This window comes from Microtus pennsylvanicus, chromosome 4, assembly GCF_037038515.1.
Source record: "Microtus pennsylvanicus isolate mMicPen1 chromosome 4, mMicPen1.hap1, whole genome shotgun sequence".
NCBI classification, from domain to species: domain Eukaryota; kingdom Metazoa; phylum Chordata; class Mammalia; order Rodentia; family Cricetidae; genus Microtus; species Microtus pennsylvanicus.
In genome coordinates, this window is record NC_134582.1 from 48,233,271 (window position 1) to 48,253,397 (window position 20,127).

Below are 20,127 nucleotides of genomic sequence, written 5' to 3' on the forward strand. Positions count from 1 at the left end.
CTGTGGAATATCTGTTTAACAATGCAAAAATGTGTTGCATTCTTTTATGTGGCATTTGTTTAACTCTGTGAAGCTGTGCTACTTTGCCTGTCTAAAACACCTGATTGGTCTAATAACGAGATGAACAGCCAATAGCTAGATAGGAGACAGGAATAGGTGGGACTGGTGGGCAGACAATAAATAGGGGAAATCTAGGGAAGAGAGTGAGAAACGAGAAAAGGAGCCAGGGCCCCACCACACAGCTACACAGCCAACACAGAGTAAGAAGGAAAGAAAGTTCTATAAAATAGAGAAAGGTAAAAGGCCCAAGAGGCAAAATGTAGTTAAAGAGAAACAGGATAGAAATCTGGTTAGAAACTAGCCAAGCTACAGCAGGGCATTCATAAGTAAGAATACATCTCCATGTATTTATTTGGGAGCTGGGTAGTGGGCCCCCAAAGAATAAAACAAAAACAAAACCAACTATATGGGTGTTTTGTCTGCATGTATGTCTGTCTGTGTTCTACATAAGTGTTTAATGCCCTTGGAAGCCAGAAAAGGACACTGGACCCCCTGGGAATGGAGTGAGCCTTCATGTGGGTTCTAGGACTTGAACCTCAGATCCTCTGGGCAACTAATTGGTCAGTGCTGCTTATTGCTAAGCCATCTCTCCAGCACCTGATGTGACTTCTGTTGTCTAACAATCCTGTTTTGATTTCTCCAAATACTAAAGTATTCACATTCTTCTGAAACCTACTGATCCTTCTTTTGTGGTTTTCTCACCCATTTCATCATAAAAATTTCCTTTTCATCCCCCCTCCCAGTTTTTTAAGACAGGGTTTCTCTGTAGCTTTGGAGCCTGTTCCAGAACTAGCTCTTGTAGACCAGGCTGACCTCAAACCCATAGAGATCGCCCGCTTCTGCCTCCCGAGTGCTGTCCTTTTAATCGTTTTATATTGCAACAGTCTCCATTTCTGATATTTAGCATAATCAACCTAGAGTTGGTTTTTCTATAGTACCACAGAGACCTAACTAGTATAGATAGCTTCCACCAGATGAGTAATACTGAAGTCTGAACTGTCCAATTAAATTGAACTCTTCATCCTTCTGCAATGTAGGAATAGATAGTTCTCAAAAAAGAACTCAACCCTTCTATCTAACTCTCATTATTTTACCCTAATTTACCATCAAATAATTTTCCCGTATAGTGCTAACCAGTGATTTGGAATTAAGTATCTGTTTTAGCTCAGTAAAAGGAAATATCTTTAAACAGGAAACATCTGAAGCTTTATTTAATGAATTAGAATAGCCTCTCTCTCTCTCTCTCTCTCTCTCTCTCTCTCTCTCTCTCTCTCTCTCTCATAAATAATACCATCATAAGTAACCTAGAAAGACTAATCTTTTTTGTTGATAGTAGGAAAATTATCTTAAAGTCAGTTTGGTGAAATTCCATTTTAAAATATTTATTTACAACATAAAATGCCTTTTAAAGGAAACTTGAGAAATACAGGACACACCAATGAAAAGTTGTCATATTATTTTGATAAGCACTAACTGAAAATTGGTGACAATTTGTACAGATGGTAAAAATATAACACAGTAACAGCTAAACACGATGAACTATACAGCTTATTGTTTATATGCATCACAGTAATCTTTTCCAGTTAAGATTTATTTCTAAATTTGTGTAATCGTGAAGTACATCAGAAAGTAAACACTATAAGGGTCTTTGCAATCATTACAAACCCAGAAACATGTCTTTGTACTGAGAGCCTCAGAGGAAAGCAGAACCATGCCAATGTAGCAACAACAGGGTCAACTACACAGAACTGAACACTCTCCGAAACTATGCATGCCACACAGGAGACCAATGCAGAAACACGATCTGGAGCATAAGGATATTCCAGCAGGCTCAGAAAGTATATTCAAATGTAATAAGGAGAAAAGATAGGACTTTGACATTGAATGTAGAAACACATTCTAAGGAAACAGGAAGGATTTGTGGAGCATTTACTTTTTTTTTTTTTTTTTTTTTTTTGGTTTTTCGAGACAGGGTTTCTCTGTGGTTTTGGAGCCTGTCCTGGAACTAGCTCTGTAGACCAGGCTGGCCTCGAACTCACAGAGATCCACCTGTCTCTGCCTCCCAGGTGCTGGGATTAAAGGCGTGCACCACCACCGCCCGGCGATCATTTACTTTTTAAATACTGAATCAATACAAAAATATGACATAATGGTTCATACCTGGCTGGTACTAGAAGTTGCCATGTTGTTTTCTGCCATTCCTTGACCGTCATGCTGCCGTTCAACTTCATGGGAGGCAGATTCATGCTTGTTCTGAGAAGACCTCTGTTAACATGGAGTTAGCATAAATTATGTAGAAAAATGGAGTACACTTTTATAGCTCACAGCTTGTCTTTTTCTCCCAACCTCTTAACGAATCAATTATACAGGCTGACAAAAGACGAGAAGCACACGCTACACGTCCAGCCTCCAGCATGGCTTGCAGTCGACTATCCTGGTAAGTGGGAAGGGAAGCGTTCCCCTGAGCATTTGAGCTGCATAAGACAAAGGATTTTCTGAGCTCACAGAAACACATCCTCCACCAGATGTGCTTTCCTCACTATCAGGAATACAAGCCGACTAGAGCAAATAACTGTCCTTTTCTGCAAGGTCACATGACTGTGGCATTTAATGGTGCTGCTGCAAATATAGCAGTTAGACTAACACCTAGGCTTACAATAGCGCCTGTGCAGACTTTATTTTACAGAGAATATGTGCACATCTGCAAATGTCATAGAAAACCAAATGACAAGCTCTTCAAAACTGATATGTAAAACAGAAAACTTTGCTAATGTAGCCACCATCTGTTTTATGAAATAAAAGTGACATCGACCTAGTCAAAGGGTTGTGACCCACAGGTTGAGAAGAACTGCTAAGCAGGGCTTAATGAGGTATTCTGGTGTGAGTGCTGACGATCAGAACACTGACAGGAAGGCAGACAACTGTGCTCTCTGGGTTCACAGGAGGAGCAAAGACTCTAAAGGAATCGTACTGGAGGCTAGCTGTGTTATATCTGGCAAAAAAACAAGGCTGCTTTCGACTGTATCCTGAAAAATGGAGTGAGACTTAATTCAAGGGTAACGAATTAAGTTGTTTGGTGGAGGAAATTTCAAGACAGCGTAACATACAGGCTGGGGCATGGTTTCACCCACTGCTCTTAGATTTACAGTGAAAGAGAACAAAAATATATGAAAAACGTGAAATCTATCAAACGAAGGAGCAGGCAGAGAGTCTGAAGTTGGATTAAGGATCAGTGTAGATAAATGTTTAAAATGTTAGAGGCTGGCACAATTATGAAATTCACATTCTCTTTGCAGGCAATACTCCACTCACTGAAGGCTCCAGCCTGTAAAAAAGTATAAACTCATAGGGAAGGGAGAAACTGAAATGAGAATGTTACCTTACTTGAAAACTACCATGGAAAATGTTTCTCAAGTTCTGCTGCCAAGGGGCACAGGGGCCACCCCAGATAAGGTAAGAACTGGCTAGACTACCCCTCACACTGGCCAGTTGGTCAGGGTTGCCCATGTGGTTTTGCAGGCATGCAACTTCAAGATTTATAGCTCATGAAAACTTGGACCAAGAGTCCAGGAAACTGCTGTGGACACATGGCAGAGGTAGAGTCCCTGCAAGGAGGCCCGAGAGCCCACTTCGTGAGGCTGTGAGGTGTTCTAAGGAGAGCTGCACACGTGCAGCAGAAATACCCTAACAGAGGCTGCACAAGCTGCAGGAGGCAGAACTGGAGAGGCGGGGCAGCATCTGGAATCTGCCCTGCTGAGCTTCCCACTTACTCTGGTTTGATCTTTCCTTGCTATCCTCCCAGTCCTTCATGTTGTAATGGGAATGTTTGCTATGTAGCTGAGGCTGGCCTTGAACTACTGATCTCCCTGCCTCTGCCTTCTGAGTGCTGGGTAACAGGAATGCATTACTGGCTTGGCAAATAAATAAATAAATAAATAAATAAATAAATAAATAAATAAATACAATTCTGCTTAAGCAGTCAAGTGCCACAAAATGTATCCATTAAGTGTTCAATTAAGTGATTTTCAATAAATTTACCAAGTAGCACCATAATTCAGTTTTAGAATATTTTTATCATTGCAATAAGCTTTGTCCAGTCCAATTGTATTACTGTGACATGGTATGTCACCTGTTAAGAATGTTACAATTGTTACTTTGTTTATGAAGTTAAGGAAGTACCCTAAGTCTCAAAGAGAGTGGGTTTTGAACCGTGTTAGAACTGATAAGACTATGGAGCGTTTAGAGAAGGACTAAGTGCACTTTGTGTTATGAGGCAGCCATGCCATCTGAGGGTTAGGGTGGAATCAATTAGGAGACAGGAAGACCTTCCCTGAAAGAGACGGTAACCACTTAGGAGCTGGGGTTTCTGACTGACTAAAAAGGGGAAAAAGGAGAAAGCACAAGGCACCGGCATTCCCGTCTCCTTTTCCGGACTGCTGAAGTAGTCAGACCAGTTACTTCATGCCCTTGCTTCTAAGCCCTACCCAGCAAGACAGACTGTATATCCCAAACTCTTTCTCTTCATTTGCCTTGTTTCTGCTATTCTGCCACAGCGATGTAGAAATAGCCAACAATGGCTCCAGGATATGGAGTACTACTCTAATGCTCCTCAGCTCACACAGCCCCTAGAAATAGATGAGAAGGTGGCCGGCTGGTCAGGGTGTAGATGGGCTTCTGTTGTTCTGTTTGGTGACACAGGGTCTCACTGCAGTCCTGGCTGGCCTGGAACTCACTAGGTAGACCAGACTAGCTTCAAAGTCAGATTTGCCAGTCTCTGCCTCCTGAGTGTTGGGATTAACGGTGTTTGCCACCAAACTCAACTGTTAATTGGGTTTTTGATATGTTGGATTTAAAGTCTTTGGCAAATCCTAAGTGGTAATACATGGTAGGAGCATGAATTAAGAATTAAGAATCTGGAGCTAAGGACAAGAAAAATAAATTGAACAGTATAAAGATGGTACCTAAAGTCTTAAACCATTAAGTGAGATTGTCTAAGAAAGAGAAGACACAGAAAAAAAGCCTTAAGGGCTGCCTGTGATTGACGCTCAGCAAAGGAAATTTACAAGAGCCACAGAGCAATTCCCTCGCCCAGTCGACAGAGTCACACACTGCTCTTCATTGGGTGCAGTGGCCTAAGAAAGAAAGATACAGAGAAAAACAAAACAAAACAAAAAAACCTTAAGGACTGCCTGTGACGGATGTTCAGATGAAGAAGTTTCTCTTTGTGCCCGTCCCTTTACTTCCCCACGGAAGCACACCTGCACTCTTGGATGACTGTCCTCAATTACAGTCTGCACACAAGAGAGGCTATTGCTTGCTGACTTCTAGTAACCAGCAAAAGCTGTATTCCTATGGCTCTGTAAAACGGAAACAGTTTCCTGCCCTAGGTGATGGGCCTGAGAAGAAAGTATGTGTTTTTTGAGGCAGGGGCTCATGTAGTTTAGGCTAATCTTGAACTTGCTATGTAGCTGAGGCTTGGCCTTGAACTTCTGATCCCTCTGCCTCCTGAATGTTGGATAATATCACTGGCCTGGCAAACAAACAAAAGCAGTTTTGCTTAAGCACTTGAGTACCACAAAATATACACATTAAGTGTTCAATTAGAATGATTTCCAGTAAATTTACCAAGCATCACCAAAATCCAGTTGTAGAATATTTTTATCATTACAGTAAGTTCTCCCCTGCCTAGTTACATTCCATCCATATTACCACACACAGCACCAGGCAGCAGCTCATCTACTTTGTCCTGTTTGGAGTTTTTGTTTGCGAGAGAGGGGCTCACTGACCAGGCTGGCCTTGAAACTTAATTCCTCTGCCACCCAAATGCTGGGATTAAAGGCGTGAGCCACCTCCACACACATACATGAAGGAAAAACACCCATACAACTAAAGTAAAATTTAAAAAAGCAAGCGAGCTCCCAAAACTGCTACATATTTCAACATAGCTGCTTGCTGTTCCCCTATTCTATCCTGACAGAAAATAAGTTGCCCCGCCCCAAGGATAAGGCTCTTTGAATAGATTACAGTAAACCTATATAACTGAAACTGGAAATACTATATAAAAATTTACAATTATTTATCGTTAGCTGAAAATATACTTAATGATGAAACTCCTGCTCTCCTCCAACCCCGTCTTTCAGCACGCTTCTGGAAGCAACACAAGTTGCTCTAAGAAACACAGCCCCTTCTGTGGTCACTGCAGCTGGCCTCTAAGTTAGAGGCCAGCCTGGTCTACAAGAGTGAGTTCCAGGATGACCAGGGATACACCACCAACAAAAAGAATGTATGTGTACTATGGACAAGCCTGCTACCAATGGAGGTCAGGAGAGAGCACAGATCCCCTAGAACTGGAGTTACAGATGGTTGTGAGCTACCAGGCAGGTAATGGGAATCTGATCTGGTTCTTCTGGAAAAGCAGCCAGGGCTCTAACTGCTGAGCATCTCTCCATCCCCCTTACCTGCTTGTAAACAGCTCTTCAACTAATCTCATTTCAGCCCCTTTAATACTTACATTACAGCTGACCTGAATAGCCGGTCTCGGAACCCTTAAGGACTCCATGACACACGCTGTCATGGCTGTCGTACTCTCCTGTAAGCTCTACCAGTTAGGTCTGGGCAACTCTGCCAAAGCCTCCACTTCACGCCTGTCACTTCCCCTGGTGTTTGTGACTGTTTCATTGAATGTTTTTACTACCATTTCTATAAGGATTGTGGGATAACTACAAGCAATAATGTTTGATCATTTTTTTTTAAAACTAGGAATTACATATAAAAAAAAGCCCACTTACAGGGTAATGATAGCCCAAAATTGTGATTTCATTCTAGAAACCGACAGCCGACGCTAAAGTGACTAAATTTTAACTGCTGAAAGGTATAATGTTTCCAAGTTGGAGAGATGGCTCAGCAGTTAAGAGCACTGGCTGCTTTTCCAGAGAACCCTGGGTTCATTTCCCAGCACCCACATGGCAGCTTACAACTGTCTGTAACTCTAGTTCAAGGGTATCTGGCATCCTCAGCATAGATAGACATATAGGCAAAACACCAACGCACATAAAAAAATAAATGAACCTTAAAAAGAAAAGTCTCTCTCTAGAAGCTCCATTTCTCAATCGTGTTACGTTAATTACATGGGTTTCTTTTCTGGGAAGAGCTATAGACATCAACACTTGAACAAAAGGGCAGTTTACTAACCTCTGCTTCAGCTGCTTGGGACTGTAAAAGCTGTCGTACACGAAGTATGTCCTTTTCTATTTGCTGAATTCTGGCTATTCTTCGCTAAAATAAAAGAAGAGAACAAATCAGATACTCAATTATTTTTATGTGTCTGTGTGCACACCTGTGGAGCTGCCTTACATGTGTACTGGTAATAGTTTTATATAAAACACAACATAGCTGTAAAGAAAAAAACATTGGGGGCTGGAGAGATGGCTCAGAGGTTAAGAGCATTGCCTGCTCTTCCAAAGGTCCTGAGTTCAATTCCCAGCAACCACATGGTGGCTCACAACCATCTGTAATGGGGTCTGGCACACACACAGACAGAATACTGTATACATAATAAATAAATAAATATTTTTTAAAAACCATTGTTTTATATCAGGGTTTAATTAAACAGCAGAACTAACATACTTCAAATTTACTCCTGTTATAAGTCAATATTTTTAGAGGTTTCCTAAAGTACCTACTGCAACTAAACATTCCTTTTGTTTGGGACAGGGTCTCCTTAGTTAGTCCACTAAGGCTAGAAGGTGTGTGGTGAGGGTGGCCTCGAACTGTGTTCCTTTGGCCTTTGCTTTCCAAGGGGACATTGCTTTTATTTTATTTACAAGGACCACAACAATGGTACAGTCTTGCATTCACACTGAAGAAACCACTGAAACACAGTATGCTCACGTATACATTATCTGTGGCTGCTGGGATTAAAGGCATGCGCCACACCAGACTAGAAGCAGGCTCTAGTACAACCCAACAGGCACCTTTCCAGTCTTTGCTAACATGCTATGAGACCAGATGTCACAGATCAAAAACTGTAAGTAAATAACAAATTGATAACAAAAGATTTCACAAAGGCAGGGCAAGAATGGGTTTTGCTTGAATTTCCCTGAATTATTTACCAGTTATTTCTACATGTCATACTGGACTTTTCCACCCTTTAAACATACTGTTGGCCAATCCTCTGTCCATTTAAAAACAAGGGCTGTCTTCAAGAATTAATCCTCAGGATTCTCAAATTTTAGGGATATTAATTAGATTTCTTTATACTATTGAAAATATTTTCCCTTTCTATTCTTATAGGACAGGTGCTTTAAAATTTTATGAAAATAATCTTTATTACTTTTATGTTTTCATTCCCCCCCCCCCCCCGACAGGATTTCTCTGTGTAGCTCTGGCTGTCCTGGAACTCACTCTGTAGACCAGGCTGGCCTCGAACTCACAGAGATCTGCCTTCCTCTGCCTCCCCCATGCTGGGATTAAAGGTGTGAGCCACCACCACCTGCAGAGTTTTCATTTTTTTAAGATTTATTTATTTATTGTGTATACAGTATTTTGCTTACATGCATGCCTGCAGGCCAGAAGAGGGCACCAGATCTCATTACAGATGGTTGTGAGCCACCATGTGGTTGCTGGGAATTGAACTCAGGGCCTTTAGACGAGCAGGCAGTGCTCTTAACCTCTGAGCCATCTCTCCAGCCCAAGTTTTCAATCTTAAGGCATCAAACGTTCTACATTTTCTTCTATTAATTTTAGCCCTTTTCCATTAAGACTAAGTGCTAGCATTTTTCACAACTAGTAACCAACAAATTTCTTTTAAGGTAGAGGTGTTCACATCTGAGCCCCTTTTTGAGACAGGGTTCATTCAGTATGGAGCTCAGGTTGGCCTCCAACTCGACTTTCCTGCTCAGCCTCCTGAACGCTGGGCTATAATCAGATTAGTCCAAGCTCTGTGGATTTATAACCCAGACGTGCTTGTCATTATCCTGATTATTCCTGATGAAGACAAATTCTTAATTTGAATCAGTAAAATTTCATCAGTCTTATATTTTATAATCTCATCTTGTTTAAGAAATTCTTTTCTATGCAGTATCAGAGACATGTTTGTGCATATTTTCAACCAAAAAATAAAAGCTTTACTTTTGATATTTAAATAACTAATCTATCTGAATGCAATGTGGGCAGGAAGGCAAGAACTATATATACTAATTGTAATCTGATAACTAATAGAAACACAATACATGTATGCATATGTATGTGCACGTAACTTTAGTTATCTCCCCAACTATAAAATGTGTCATGTTATGGGTGTTAACTATTACATCGGACACAATCGTATTCTAACATAAATCCCACTCCTAACCAAGAATTTATTTGTAATACCAGCTATTGGGAGAGGGCTGCCCAATTTTCTTAATAGAGAGAGACACTGGGTCCATCAGTCACATCCCAGGGCTGACCACTTGCTCAGGAATAACTATTTAGACAATGTGAAATGGGCTCCATGTATTTTGGTTTCTTTCTTCCTCCCCTTTTTGGTTTTATTTTTGTTTTAAGAGAGAGAATATGAAGTGGATCTTGGAGGAGTTGAAGAAGGGGAAAGGATGTGACCAAAATATACTATATGAAAAAACTTAAAGACAAGATCAACTTTACAGAATACAAGCATGTATCTATACCACTATACATATATTAATTTGTCCTACTAGTTGCTATTTAAATATAATCTTTGACTGTTCTTCCAATATGTCTTAAAAGTTTTTTAAAAAAGCAAAAATAAAAAATTCCCCATGCTCACTTTGGAGCAGACGGGGCGGGCCGGGCTGGGAAGACGGCAATGTGGATGGTTTTACAGGCCTAGACCACTAGGCCGGCACACATTTGTGTTCACACACAAGTGCTCAACAGGAAAATCAGGCAATGTTCTTCTGACCTCAGTGTGGCTTACTCTCATCCGCACCCGCAGCAGGTCGTCTTCCCTCAGGGTTTCTTCATGCCTCCTTTGTTTCTCAAACATGGACTGCTGCTGCTTCTATTTTTATTTTTTGGAAAACTTCTGAATGTTACCACACAAACTTAGATTACAAGAAATAACAATCTCAAAGCAGCTGAAACTAGTTATTGGTTGCCAGGAAATCAGCACCTCCCCTGTGATTCTATGCAGAAATAAGCAGAGGCAGAGTGATGTCAATACTGGTTACCATGGCCAACAGTCACAAGAAATTGTCACCCTGTAAACAGTGCCGACACGAGACAGGCTTTGAAGTCCTTTCCTTGATGGTGCTGGAGGGTGGACTGAAGGCCTTGTAGGAGAGGCCAGTGCTCCGTCACTGAACTACACCCTAGCTGCAGTATGGAGTTTAAGAACATCATCAGAGTTGTGACGTGTGCAGTGTGGGAAGATGCCATTCACCTGTGCTCGCTTCTCCATGTCCTGGCAGGTGCCAAGCTGCTCCTCCATTGCAGCCCTGATCTGCCTTGCTTCATATTCCAGTTGCCTTCTTGTCATATCTGTTTGTAGGGAAAACTAAAACCACAAATAACATATTAATTTCTCACTGTCTATTAGTAAAACCAAAGAACACACAAATGTCAACTGAAAAATTGAGTAAATGACTATGTGAGTCACCATACTTGAGAAATCTATTTTTTCTTCAAGGAATCCTAAACCTGAGTACGGGCACCAGGAGTAGCTGGCATTCCTAATGAAGATTCAGAGCCGCCTCAAAGTAAAACATGATCAACTTAAGACTGTTGCGTTGAAAACAGGCAATTGGTCCAATTAAAGTGGACCCTTATGACTTTTCCCTGCGGAAGAGGCACCTGATTAGTTGATTTTTGTGATGCCAGGGGTCAACCAGACCCTTATGCATACTAGGCAGGCACAGTACCGCTGAACTACATCCCACAGCCCCGAGGAACTGCTTTCAACTCTTAAAACTACTATTCTGGACAGCAGATGTAGCTCAGTTAGCAGAATACCTACCTAACATGCCATATAAACCCCGGTGTGATGGCACAGACCTGGAATCCCAGCCCTCAGCAAGTGGAGGCAAAGAGGATCAGAGGTTCAAGATCATCCTTGGCTGCACAAGAGAACTGGGCTACATGAAACTCTGTCTCAGACAAAACAAAACAAAAACTAGTATATTAACATAGACAACATTGGGGGAAGACTCAAAAACAGGCATTCATTACTCTTAATGTTTTGGTTTTAAGGTAAGCATTAACTGACTTAAGTGTACAGGCTAAATAGAGATAAAAACTCTGTTTTTAGAATGAAGAAAATGGAGTAAGAAACAAAAAAACCTATATCTAAAATAAATATTACTAGCCCGACAAAAACAACACCGACTGTGGCAGTACTTCACAAAGTGGTGTTAGCCCTTCACTGGTCCTCACACTGGGATAGCTGCCAGGTGTACAAAGGCATAAAAAGGGCAGACTATGAAGTGAGAGCAGAGCAGTCAGCAGAGACAGCAGGAGCCATGGGAGAACGAAGCAAGGCTGTGAGACTGCTCACACTCCTCATGCTGTCTGGAGGGAACTGCTCCTGCTCTGAGTGCCCAATGACTCCAGACTGATGTCTTTTCAAATTGCCCTCAAACAAAACACTCATGTTCAGAATGCATTCTTGCAGGCACACCAAATGCTCTGCATGTTAGTTATTTATTTAGAGACAGGGTCTCCCTATGCAGCTTTGGTTGGCCTGAAGCCACTACATAGACCAGGCGGGACTTGAAATTACAGAAACCTGCCTCCTCTGTCTTCCAAGTGCTGGGCTTTTGAGACTCAAGGGAAGTATCACCACACCCCACTGAATGCCATTTCTTACTCTCTCTGAGTCTATATCATTATTTCTCTATTTGTCCTCCACTTCCCAACATGCTAAAAGGGACAGAGCATGTCATGACAATATGGTTTCGAGTTGGTAAGTGTAATCCCAGTCTCTGGCCTCCATCTTTGGAGGCCCTGCCCCTGTGCCCCTTGCCACCTACCCGAGGAGGGTCAAGGTAGCCCACCAAACCTTGATCCCTCCCCAGAGGAGGTCAGTTCCCTCGAGGCCACCTGAGAGCGCAGGAGTCCTATCAAACCTGGATAGCTTTTCATTCGGCTTGTTTTGATTTGGCATGATTGGGATTTTTGCATCGACAGAGAGCTCGCGTTAGAAAATATTTCTAATAGTAAGTAGTGCGGTATTTTGATAAACAGGTCAATATTTCCACATGGAACAAGTGGAAATAAAGTTTGTTAACTTGTTTTCCCAAAAAGAAAGCAAACTATAGTAAATGGTTATAAAATATAAGCAAGTTCAAATTTACTAATGCTATTAATGGCCCATAATGATTACATATTCTGGTATATTCTATTAAACATGATTACTTAAGGAATTTGACAGTCCATCTTTACTTCCGACAGTAACCCACAGCTTTTGAGCTGTAAAATATACCAAAGCCCTTTCTTGACCCTGATTTCATGGAGACAACAGGGCTCTGGATTTTGTATATTCTCCAATCATAGTCAATGATTAAAAAAAAAATTGAAAATCTCATCAACCCTTCTGGATCTCTTAATTTTCATTCATTATAAACTCCCCAGCAGCCGTCTTTCCCTGTGTATGATGTCTTAGTGGTCAGGGAGAATCTGAAGGGCACTGCAGGAAGAGGGGTCCTTCTCCCTTCAAGCCTGGAGTTCTAACTAGTAAACTCAGGAAACCCAGTTAGCTATATTCTGAAAGGCTTTTCTTCTATTTTCGCTTTCTGTCTACTGTGTTCTCTCAATACTTTTACGAGGAAGAAAGAGCCGAAGCTGAGAGCACAGGCTACACTGAGGCAGAATCTTACCGCAGCCCAGACTTTGGCTTCACAAACACCCTCAGGGTCAGCATCCTGGAATACTGTGGTTATGAGCACAAGCCACACACCTGGCTCATTTCCCCTTTTTAAATATCACGTAAAATATTGATGAAAGATACAGTCTTGAGATTCTTAATGTATTTCAGAAGCTTTCTTTTCTCTTTTATTTTTGAACAGGACTTCATATATCCCAGACTGGCCTCAAATTACTATATAGCTGAGGGTAACCTTCAGTTTATTTTTTTAAGAGTTATTATTTTTTAATTTACGTGTACGAGTATTTTGCATGCATGTATACATGTATACCATGTGTGTGCTTAGTGCCTACAAGGCCAGAAGAGGGTGTTAGGTCTCTGAGGACGGAAGTTATAGATGGTTATAAATTTCTACGTGGGTGCTGGGAAGCAAGTCCAGGTCCTGCAGAGGAGCAGGGCGTGCTCCTAACTGTTGAGCTCTCTCAAGCTCTGTGCATCTCTGACACCGCTGCCTCAAATCCCCGAGTGTTAAGAGTACATGTGGGGAACAGAGAGAGGTCCAAGGATGTGAAATTCTGGGCAAATCTGTATTGTTAACATGGGCAAGGCTATGTCAAAATCCCCATAGCCCAGACCCACAGGAAATGGCAAAGCCTTCCCTCCTGGTCTGAATGCCCACCATAACGCTCTCCCTTTGGGTGTTTATGGCTTGAAGACTGCTCCCCCATAGAAACTGCTCCTACTACATCTGCAATAGCCTCACCTCCTTGTCTAACATTCTCCATCAGAGAACCCAGTCCACTGTTTCTGTGTGTTCATGTGTGCTTGTCTTTTCTTCATTTCCCCCATTGCCCCAGTCAGGCCCATCTCTGGAGCTGTGCTGGCCAGCCATTACAGGCATGTATTACTGTATCCAGTTTATGATGTTCCTGGGGTTGACCCAGAGTTATATGCATGTTGGGCAATAAAGGTGCACCCCGACTCTTAGAAACATCCTTAATATAGGTTATCCCACGAGTAAGAGTTAACACAGCGAGGGACAAGTCTGCAGGATTATTTTTAACTATTTGTTTGTGTGTGTGTGTGCACGTGTGTGCACAAATGCATGTGCATGGCACAGCAGGAATGTGGAAGTCAGGAGACCGTTTATGGAAGTTAGTTTTCTCCTACCACCAGGTGAATTCCCGGGACTGAACTCAGGATGCCAAGTAGGCATAAAAGCCCCTTTACCTGCTAAGCATCTCACTGGCCTCCGTTTTCAAAATTTTAAACACAGGATAAAGGGAGTCAAGAATTCACAGAACAGTAAGATCCATGACTCTAGCTACTGGCACTTGCACCTAGAGAGAGTAAGGTTCAAACTGCCTTCCAGGATAGTTTAGTTGTAAAAACTATCTGGCAGGATTCCTGCATTGTACAGAAAAACCCAAGCAGATGGTTTAATGTTTCTAATAATTAAACATGCAGTTATCTAGTAGAATCTGGATCCAAACTCATGGGGATTAAAATAAGCATCTGTTGGTACACAGTAAACGGAAGCTGTCAACGAGCTGGCATGGTGAGGCAGGCCTGCACTCCATTCCCAGCACTTGGGAGGATCAGGTCTTCTTCAGCTTTACAGCGAGTCTGAAGTCAGCCCAGGCTACAGGACACCCTGTGTTAAAACTAGAACCAAACCCCACAAAAACAAACAAATAGAACAAAAAACAAGAAATGCTTACTAACCATTATATACTTAGGTTAATAGCTAATTAAGACACATTATAATTTATAAATCATTAGATATGCAGTTATCTCAAATTCTTCATACATAATCTGAGAATTTTAAAAGATCAAGTTAGTCAATCTAAGCTGTGCTGCCCAGGTACTTACGTTTTCAGTTAAAGGCAGACTATCTATTCTTTTCGTGAGGTTCTGAAGTTGAGCATAATACCAGTCTTTTTCCTTTTCTTCTTTGTCAAGATCAGCAAGGAGTAATGATCTGTGTTTAAAAGAAAGGTAAATTTACACAAGCTACTGCATATTGCCTAAGAATAACTCTCCAGCTGTCACTGTAAAACGATAGTGAACTGGTGAAAAATCTGACTTGGATTGTGTAGCAGGACTTACAGATTCATACTCACTGACATCTGGGTGCCAAGAGTGTTCCTTCCCTGAGTAAGGCGGTTCTCAACCTGACCAGTAACAAGCTTTAGCCGAGGGCTTGCTTTCATACAGTCTAAGAGGTAAGTGAAGGGTGTGGACAGCACCAAGTTCAAAGTTTGTTAGGAAGAACAAACATTAACACTAAAGGAGTTAGGCCAGCAGCAATGACGCTGGGAAAGCGTGATGTCAGCTGCTGAGCTGCAACAACACTGTGAACAGACCTATCACATCTGCAGTTAGAGAAAGCTGCTCTGCATAGAGGAACTTAGCTTGGAATCTCGATGAATTTATGTAATTCCTGAAGAACCAGACCCACCATATACCTAACCATTATAAATATAAACAAAATACTGTAACTAAGATAAAACTCAAGAGGATTACAAAAGTTCAAGCTCCTTATTGTTTTGTATGGTTCTTTTCCCAAAGCAATGTATGTTATAATTTTCTTGTGCTGTTTCCAGAAGTTTTCTATAAAGATGCACAGAATAATGTGCATAATTACATGTATGTTTAAAAATATAAACATTCTATTATTAGCATATGTTGCCCTATACATTTTTTCACTTAAAAAATTTACTGAAGGGGGGGGTCATACCACTTGAGAACAAAAGACCTACCTGGCTAATAGCCCATGTATCTCAACAATATTGGATGAACCCATAAAGGAGACATACTATGGCCAGCCAGTTCTTTGCTGGGGAGCACTTAGCATCTTTTAAATATTTTTCTATTAACATAAATATTACATGGCTGTCTTTATGTAATAATAATAAAGTACTTCATTCCATAATAAATTCTGAGGGCACATGCATTTTAACTTACCATTCCAGTAAGGTGTTATACCAACTTATACAATTTTCATGAATTTAAGTATATGACACAACTTTGTGTGTGTGTGTGTTTTGTTTGGTTTGGTTTTTCAAGACGGGGTTTTTCTGTACAACTGCCCAGATTGCCCTAGAACTCAAAGAGCTCTTCCTGCCTCTGTCTTCCAAGTCCTGGAATTAAAGGCGTGTGCTACTACGCCCAGCTACAACACAACTTTTAATATCTTCCATATCTGAATTTATAAACCTCCAGAATATCACCATGATTTTAATTGATTTATCTTACTGTACATGAGACTATTTTTCTGAGTTTGCAAACCTCCCTTTTCTGAAACTTTGCTTCTTATTTAGAGGACTTCTATATTGAGAACAGCAATACTTAGTCACTAGGTTGCATATGCATTTTTTCAATTTATCACTTATAATAGTTTTGTTATTTGGAAAATTTGGATTTTCATGTAGTCAGATCTGTGAATGTTTTCTATTATGGAATCTGGAATTTGGCCACATGAGAAGATGCTTCCCACTCTGATGATATTTTTAAAATTCTGTTTGGTGTTTCCTTGAGAAACATTCATAATGAGTACAAATGCATGTAGAAGGTTGCATATCTTACTGAGATCACCTTTCCTCAGAAATAATCTCAAAGACAAGCAACCTTAATCGTAAGAAAATAAATGGGTAGGAACTGGCAAGAGATAAATGATGCCAAACATGAGCCAAGAGCATTTGCCACAGAGAAGCAGAGACAAAAGGAACCCGCGGTCAGCCTGTCCTCTGTATCTTAGATTAGAAACACAAAGGCACTTCCATGCACATGTCGTACCTACTACATAGGAACAAATGTTACCTTTCTTTTTCAAGCTCTTCCAAATATCCAGTGCTTTCTCTGCTTCCATTTACAAACGCTCTTCTTGGGAAGGACCCCATGGGAACAGGACTGCACTCTCCAGAACGGCTGGATACCGACCCTTCCCGACTCCCATAGGAGCGAAGGGACATTTTTGAGCGTAGTTTCACTCCAGGAAAATTGCTATCTAAGTTAAATTCTAAGCAGAGACAAATTCTTATGTAGTAACTGCTTTATGTCATGTAAAATATTCCTAAAGCTACTACATTATTTTAAAAGAAGTCTCAGGTTTATATTTTAATTACAAATGTACAAGGCTGAATAAATAATTATTTAGAATAGTCATAATTTCCCTTGCAAAGTCAGCTTGAATCATGAAGAAAACAAGTATGTTAACGGGAATTACACAAAATGTCCATCCTTAGATTCCCTGTGATAATATTTAGGGACTCAAAAAGCAATTATTCTAGTTTCAATTATTATTAAGCAGGGTCCCTGTCTGACACTAGAATTTCTAGGCAACAAAGTGAGAAAGACATTTTAAAACAGATCCTATTAGAAACGGCATAGGAAAAGCTATCACCTCCATCCCAGATGGAACACAAAAGACAACAGCCCTTGAATCCACCTGCCAAGGGTGTCTTGTGAAACATGGCATATTGAAGCATATCTAGTGACTAGTCAAATGCAATGAATTTAAAAAGTAGCTCAGAATTTCCAAGATGAAAGCTTAAAATCATACATTTAAAACAACGGGCAAACAGACCTTCTATCTATTTGCATTCAAGAGCTATGACCAAACATGGAAGTAGGAGGAGCAAGCTGAGCCCAGTGTTCCAACTGAGAGCAGCTGAACTTCAATCAGTTGTCATGCTGAGTCTAAAACAGTATTTTTAAAATACTTAAAAAAATGTACCTTTAAGACGCTCCAGTAAGTCAATCTGTCCAGAAGAAGTCATAGTTTCATCTTCAATACTTCCCTGTAGCTGTTTAAGTACTTCCTATTGAAAAGAGCACAGTACATTAACATGAAATTCTAAGTCACTCCTTGAAGACACGAATCTGTATTTCTTGGCATTTAAATATGACCACGGATGAGAAAGCTACTTCAGTTCAGGATGACAACATACCATAAGCTATAGTGTATATTAAATATATTACTATTATTCACTGTTATATCTCAATAACAATAATAGTGGCATTTTGTGATAGTGGGGATTACGAGGAGTCTCCACGCAAGACACTTCATGCCACACTTAAAAGGAAGGTATGGGGTGTTATGATCAAACTGCATTACTGCAAACTTGAAAAGACTTAATGAAACAAACACTTATTTTGTACAGTATAGGCTAATAAAACATATCAGCTAACTTTTATGAAAAGTAGAATTATTATCATTCTGAATCAGCTGACACCTACAGACTTACTTAAGTTGTAAAAAAATGACTGTTTAGAACTTGTACCTCTTGGGCCTGTATCTGCATGACCAGGACATGAGCCTGCTGTTTAGCAGCTTACTGCCCAAGTCCACAGCACACCCGAGCACACTAGAGCACCGACTTACACTTGGCAGACACCCAAGTGCTAGCTGCCTCTTGACCTTGAGACCACTGTCTTCCTTCTCACATACATTACTTCATAAACTTTTTATAAGTTTGCTGTCCAATTATCTGTAAACCTTGTCTTTTACTTGTACTCCTTAGTAACTTACTTATAGTTCCCGTATATTGTAGCACGTCACTCTAGCCTCCAGCATGTCCTTTGGCCAATTTGATTTTGAAAATGTACTGAATGTCCGCCACCCTAAAACTAAAGGCAGTGTCCCTGTGTGGGGAAGCGATCTGCCACAAAGTGAGCAAAGCAGGAGGGGCAGCTCCACGGCTCCGCCTTGATCCTGGCCCTGTACGCTCTAACGACAAATGAGCTGTGGGCTGGGCTGAGTGTGTGGCCTTCCAACAGACCTCGCTGTTAACTGAAAGTCTTGGGTAGGGAGGTGTTGGGAAGGTGAATGATGTTCATGTGGAAATCATCTCAAGAGAGTATCAGCACTGTGAGAATGAGACCATATTCGTATGGGGACACCTCCCTTACATGACTGCAGAGCATGCCCAATGGTCAGCTGTCAACTGCAGGTCACTTCACCTCTTTCCCTGTGACTTTCCCCCAGGGCTCTAATCTCCTTCCATCCATGGCGACTACCTGTGGCAGTCTTTTAACCTTATCATCCTATGACAAGCCGACCACAGCATGTCATACAGAAAAACCAAGTATGGAAAAAAAAAGATACCATTGAACAAGAAAAGGCTTCTCTTTACGTCAGTGATGAAATTACAAATATAAATTAGTGGATGAGCTGGATGGAAAGCTCGGTGGTAGAGTGCCTATCTAGGACACACAGGCCCTAGGGCTAAGCATTAGTCCCTCCCCAAATCCCTATACAAACTGAATGATTCTGGGATTGCTTGCATTTCCTAATCTTAAAACTGGTTAAATTCACAACTTGTAATAAAACTACTTTTTTAAGCCTCTGAGACTTACAATCTGAATTTGAATCATTGAACCCACATGGCAGAAAAAAATTGACTTCCACAAATTGTCCTCTGGTTTCCGTAAGTACAACACACACACACATACATGCATGCAATAACTGCGCTGGGCACAGCTTAGCAGTAGAACGCTTTTTGTGGAGATTGTGTGTCACCAGAAGTTTAATTCTCAGGGCCGATACATCTGTTAGGAATATATTGATAAAAGCAGCAATGTAATTAGAACAAAATTTATGGATAAAATTTTTTAAGGATTTTATGAGTAGCAATTCTAAAAAGTATCAGCTTGTGTCATTCGTCTTTCATGTTATCTTTGTTAAGTGCTCTGACTTATGAACTTCACTAGGCAAAGCTGGACATCCACCTCACTCCGGTCCAGTTACTCTACCTTAAGATGACAACATTTCGCGTGATTTATACTACTTACAATATGTAATGTAACTACTTGCAATGAATAATCTATGCCTACTCCCTAACAAAAATAACCCCAGTTGTATTTCTATTGTGAGGCTCAATTTATACAGGTACAGATCTTTAGTCCTTAATGGCTTAACCTTTCCAGCTTTGGTGGCCTCAAGTTCTCACCAGTGTATCCTCAGTCCCCAGAAACAGCCACTATGCTGCAACTAGACAGTAAACAGCCCTCTGAGTTTCTGTTTTCTGCTTTAAACAATCACCTGTAAGATGCTTTCATACTACTGCATGTATTCATCCATATTCCTTTGGTGAAGTATAGAATCTACTATATGAACACACACTGATGGGACATTTGGATGCCCCAGTCTGAAGGCTGCTATGAAGACTGCTAGTACGATCACTCTGAACAGACATCTTGTATATAAGCACTTAGTTCTCTTGGGGTGATTTCAAGCTCAAATG

The 20,127-nt window shown here is 40.9% G+C and overlaps 2 protein-coding genes across 14 annotated transcripts in view; both read right to left on the reverse strand.

Annotated features, from left to right (window-relative positions):
- Kif20a (kinesin family member 20A) overlaps positions 1–20,127 on the reverse strand; it is a 464,558-nt gene that overhangs the window by 332,631 nt on the left and 111,800 nt on the right. The window lies entirely within an intron of this gene.
- Positions 1–20,127, reverse strand: part of Apc (APC regulator of Wnt signaling pathway) — an 86,419-nt gene that overhangs the window by 24,153 nt on the left and 42,139 nt on the right. For all 13 annotated transcript variants that reach the window (XM_075969009.1, XM_075969007.1, XM_075969002.1 and 10 more), the window contains 6 exons: positions 17,619–17,703; positions 16,703–16,901; positions 14,753–14,861; positions 10,463–10,576; positions 7,252–7,335; positions 2,221–2,325 (listed from right to left, as the gene is read on the reverse strand). In XM_075969009.1, coding sequence (XP_075825124.1) covers positions 2,221–2,325; positions 7,252–7,335; positions 10,463–10,576; positions 14,753–14,861; positions 16,703–16,901; positions 17,619–17,703 — 696 coding nt within the window. The remainder of the gene's footprint in view (positions 1–2,220; positions 2,326–7,251; positions 7,336–10,462; positions 10,577–14,752; positions 14,862–16,702; positions 16,902–17,618; positions 17,704–20,127) is intronic.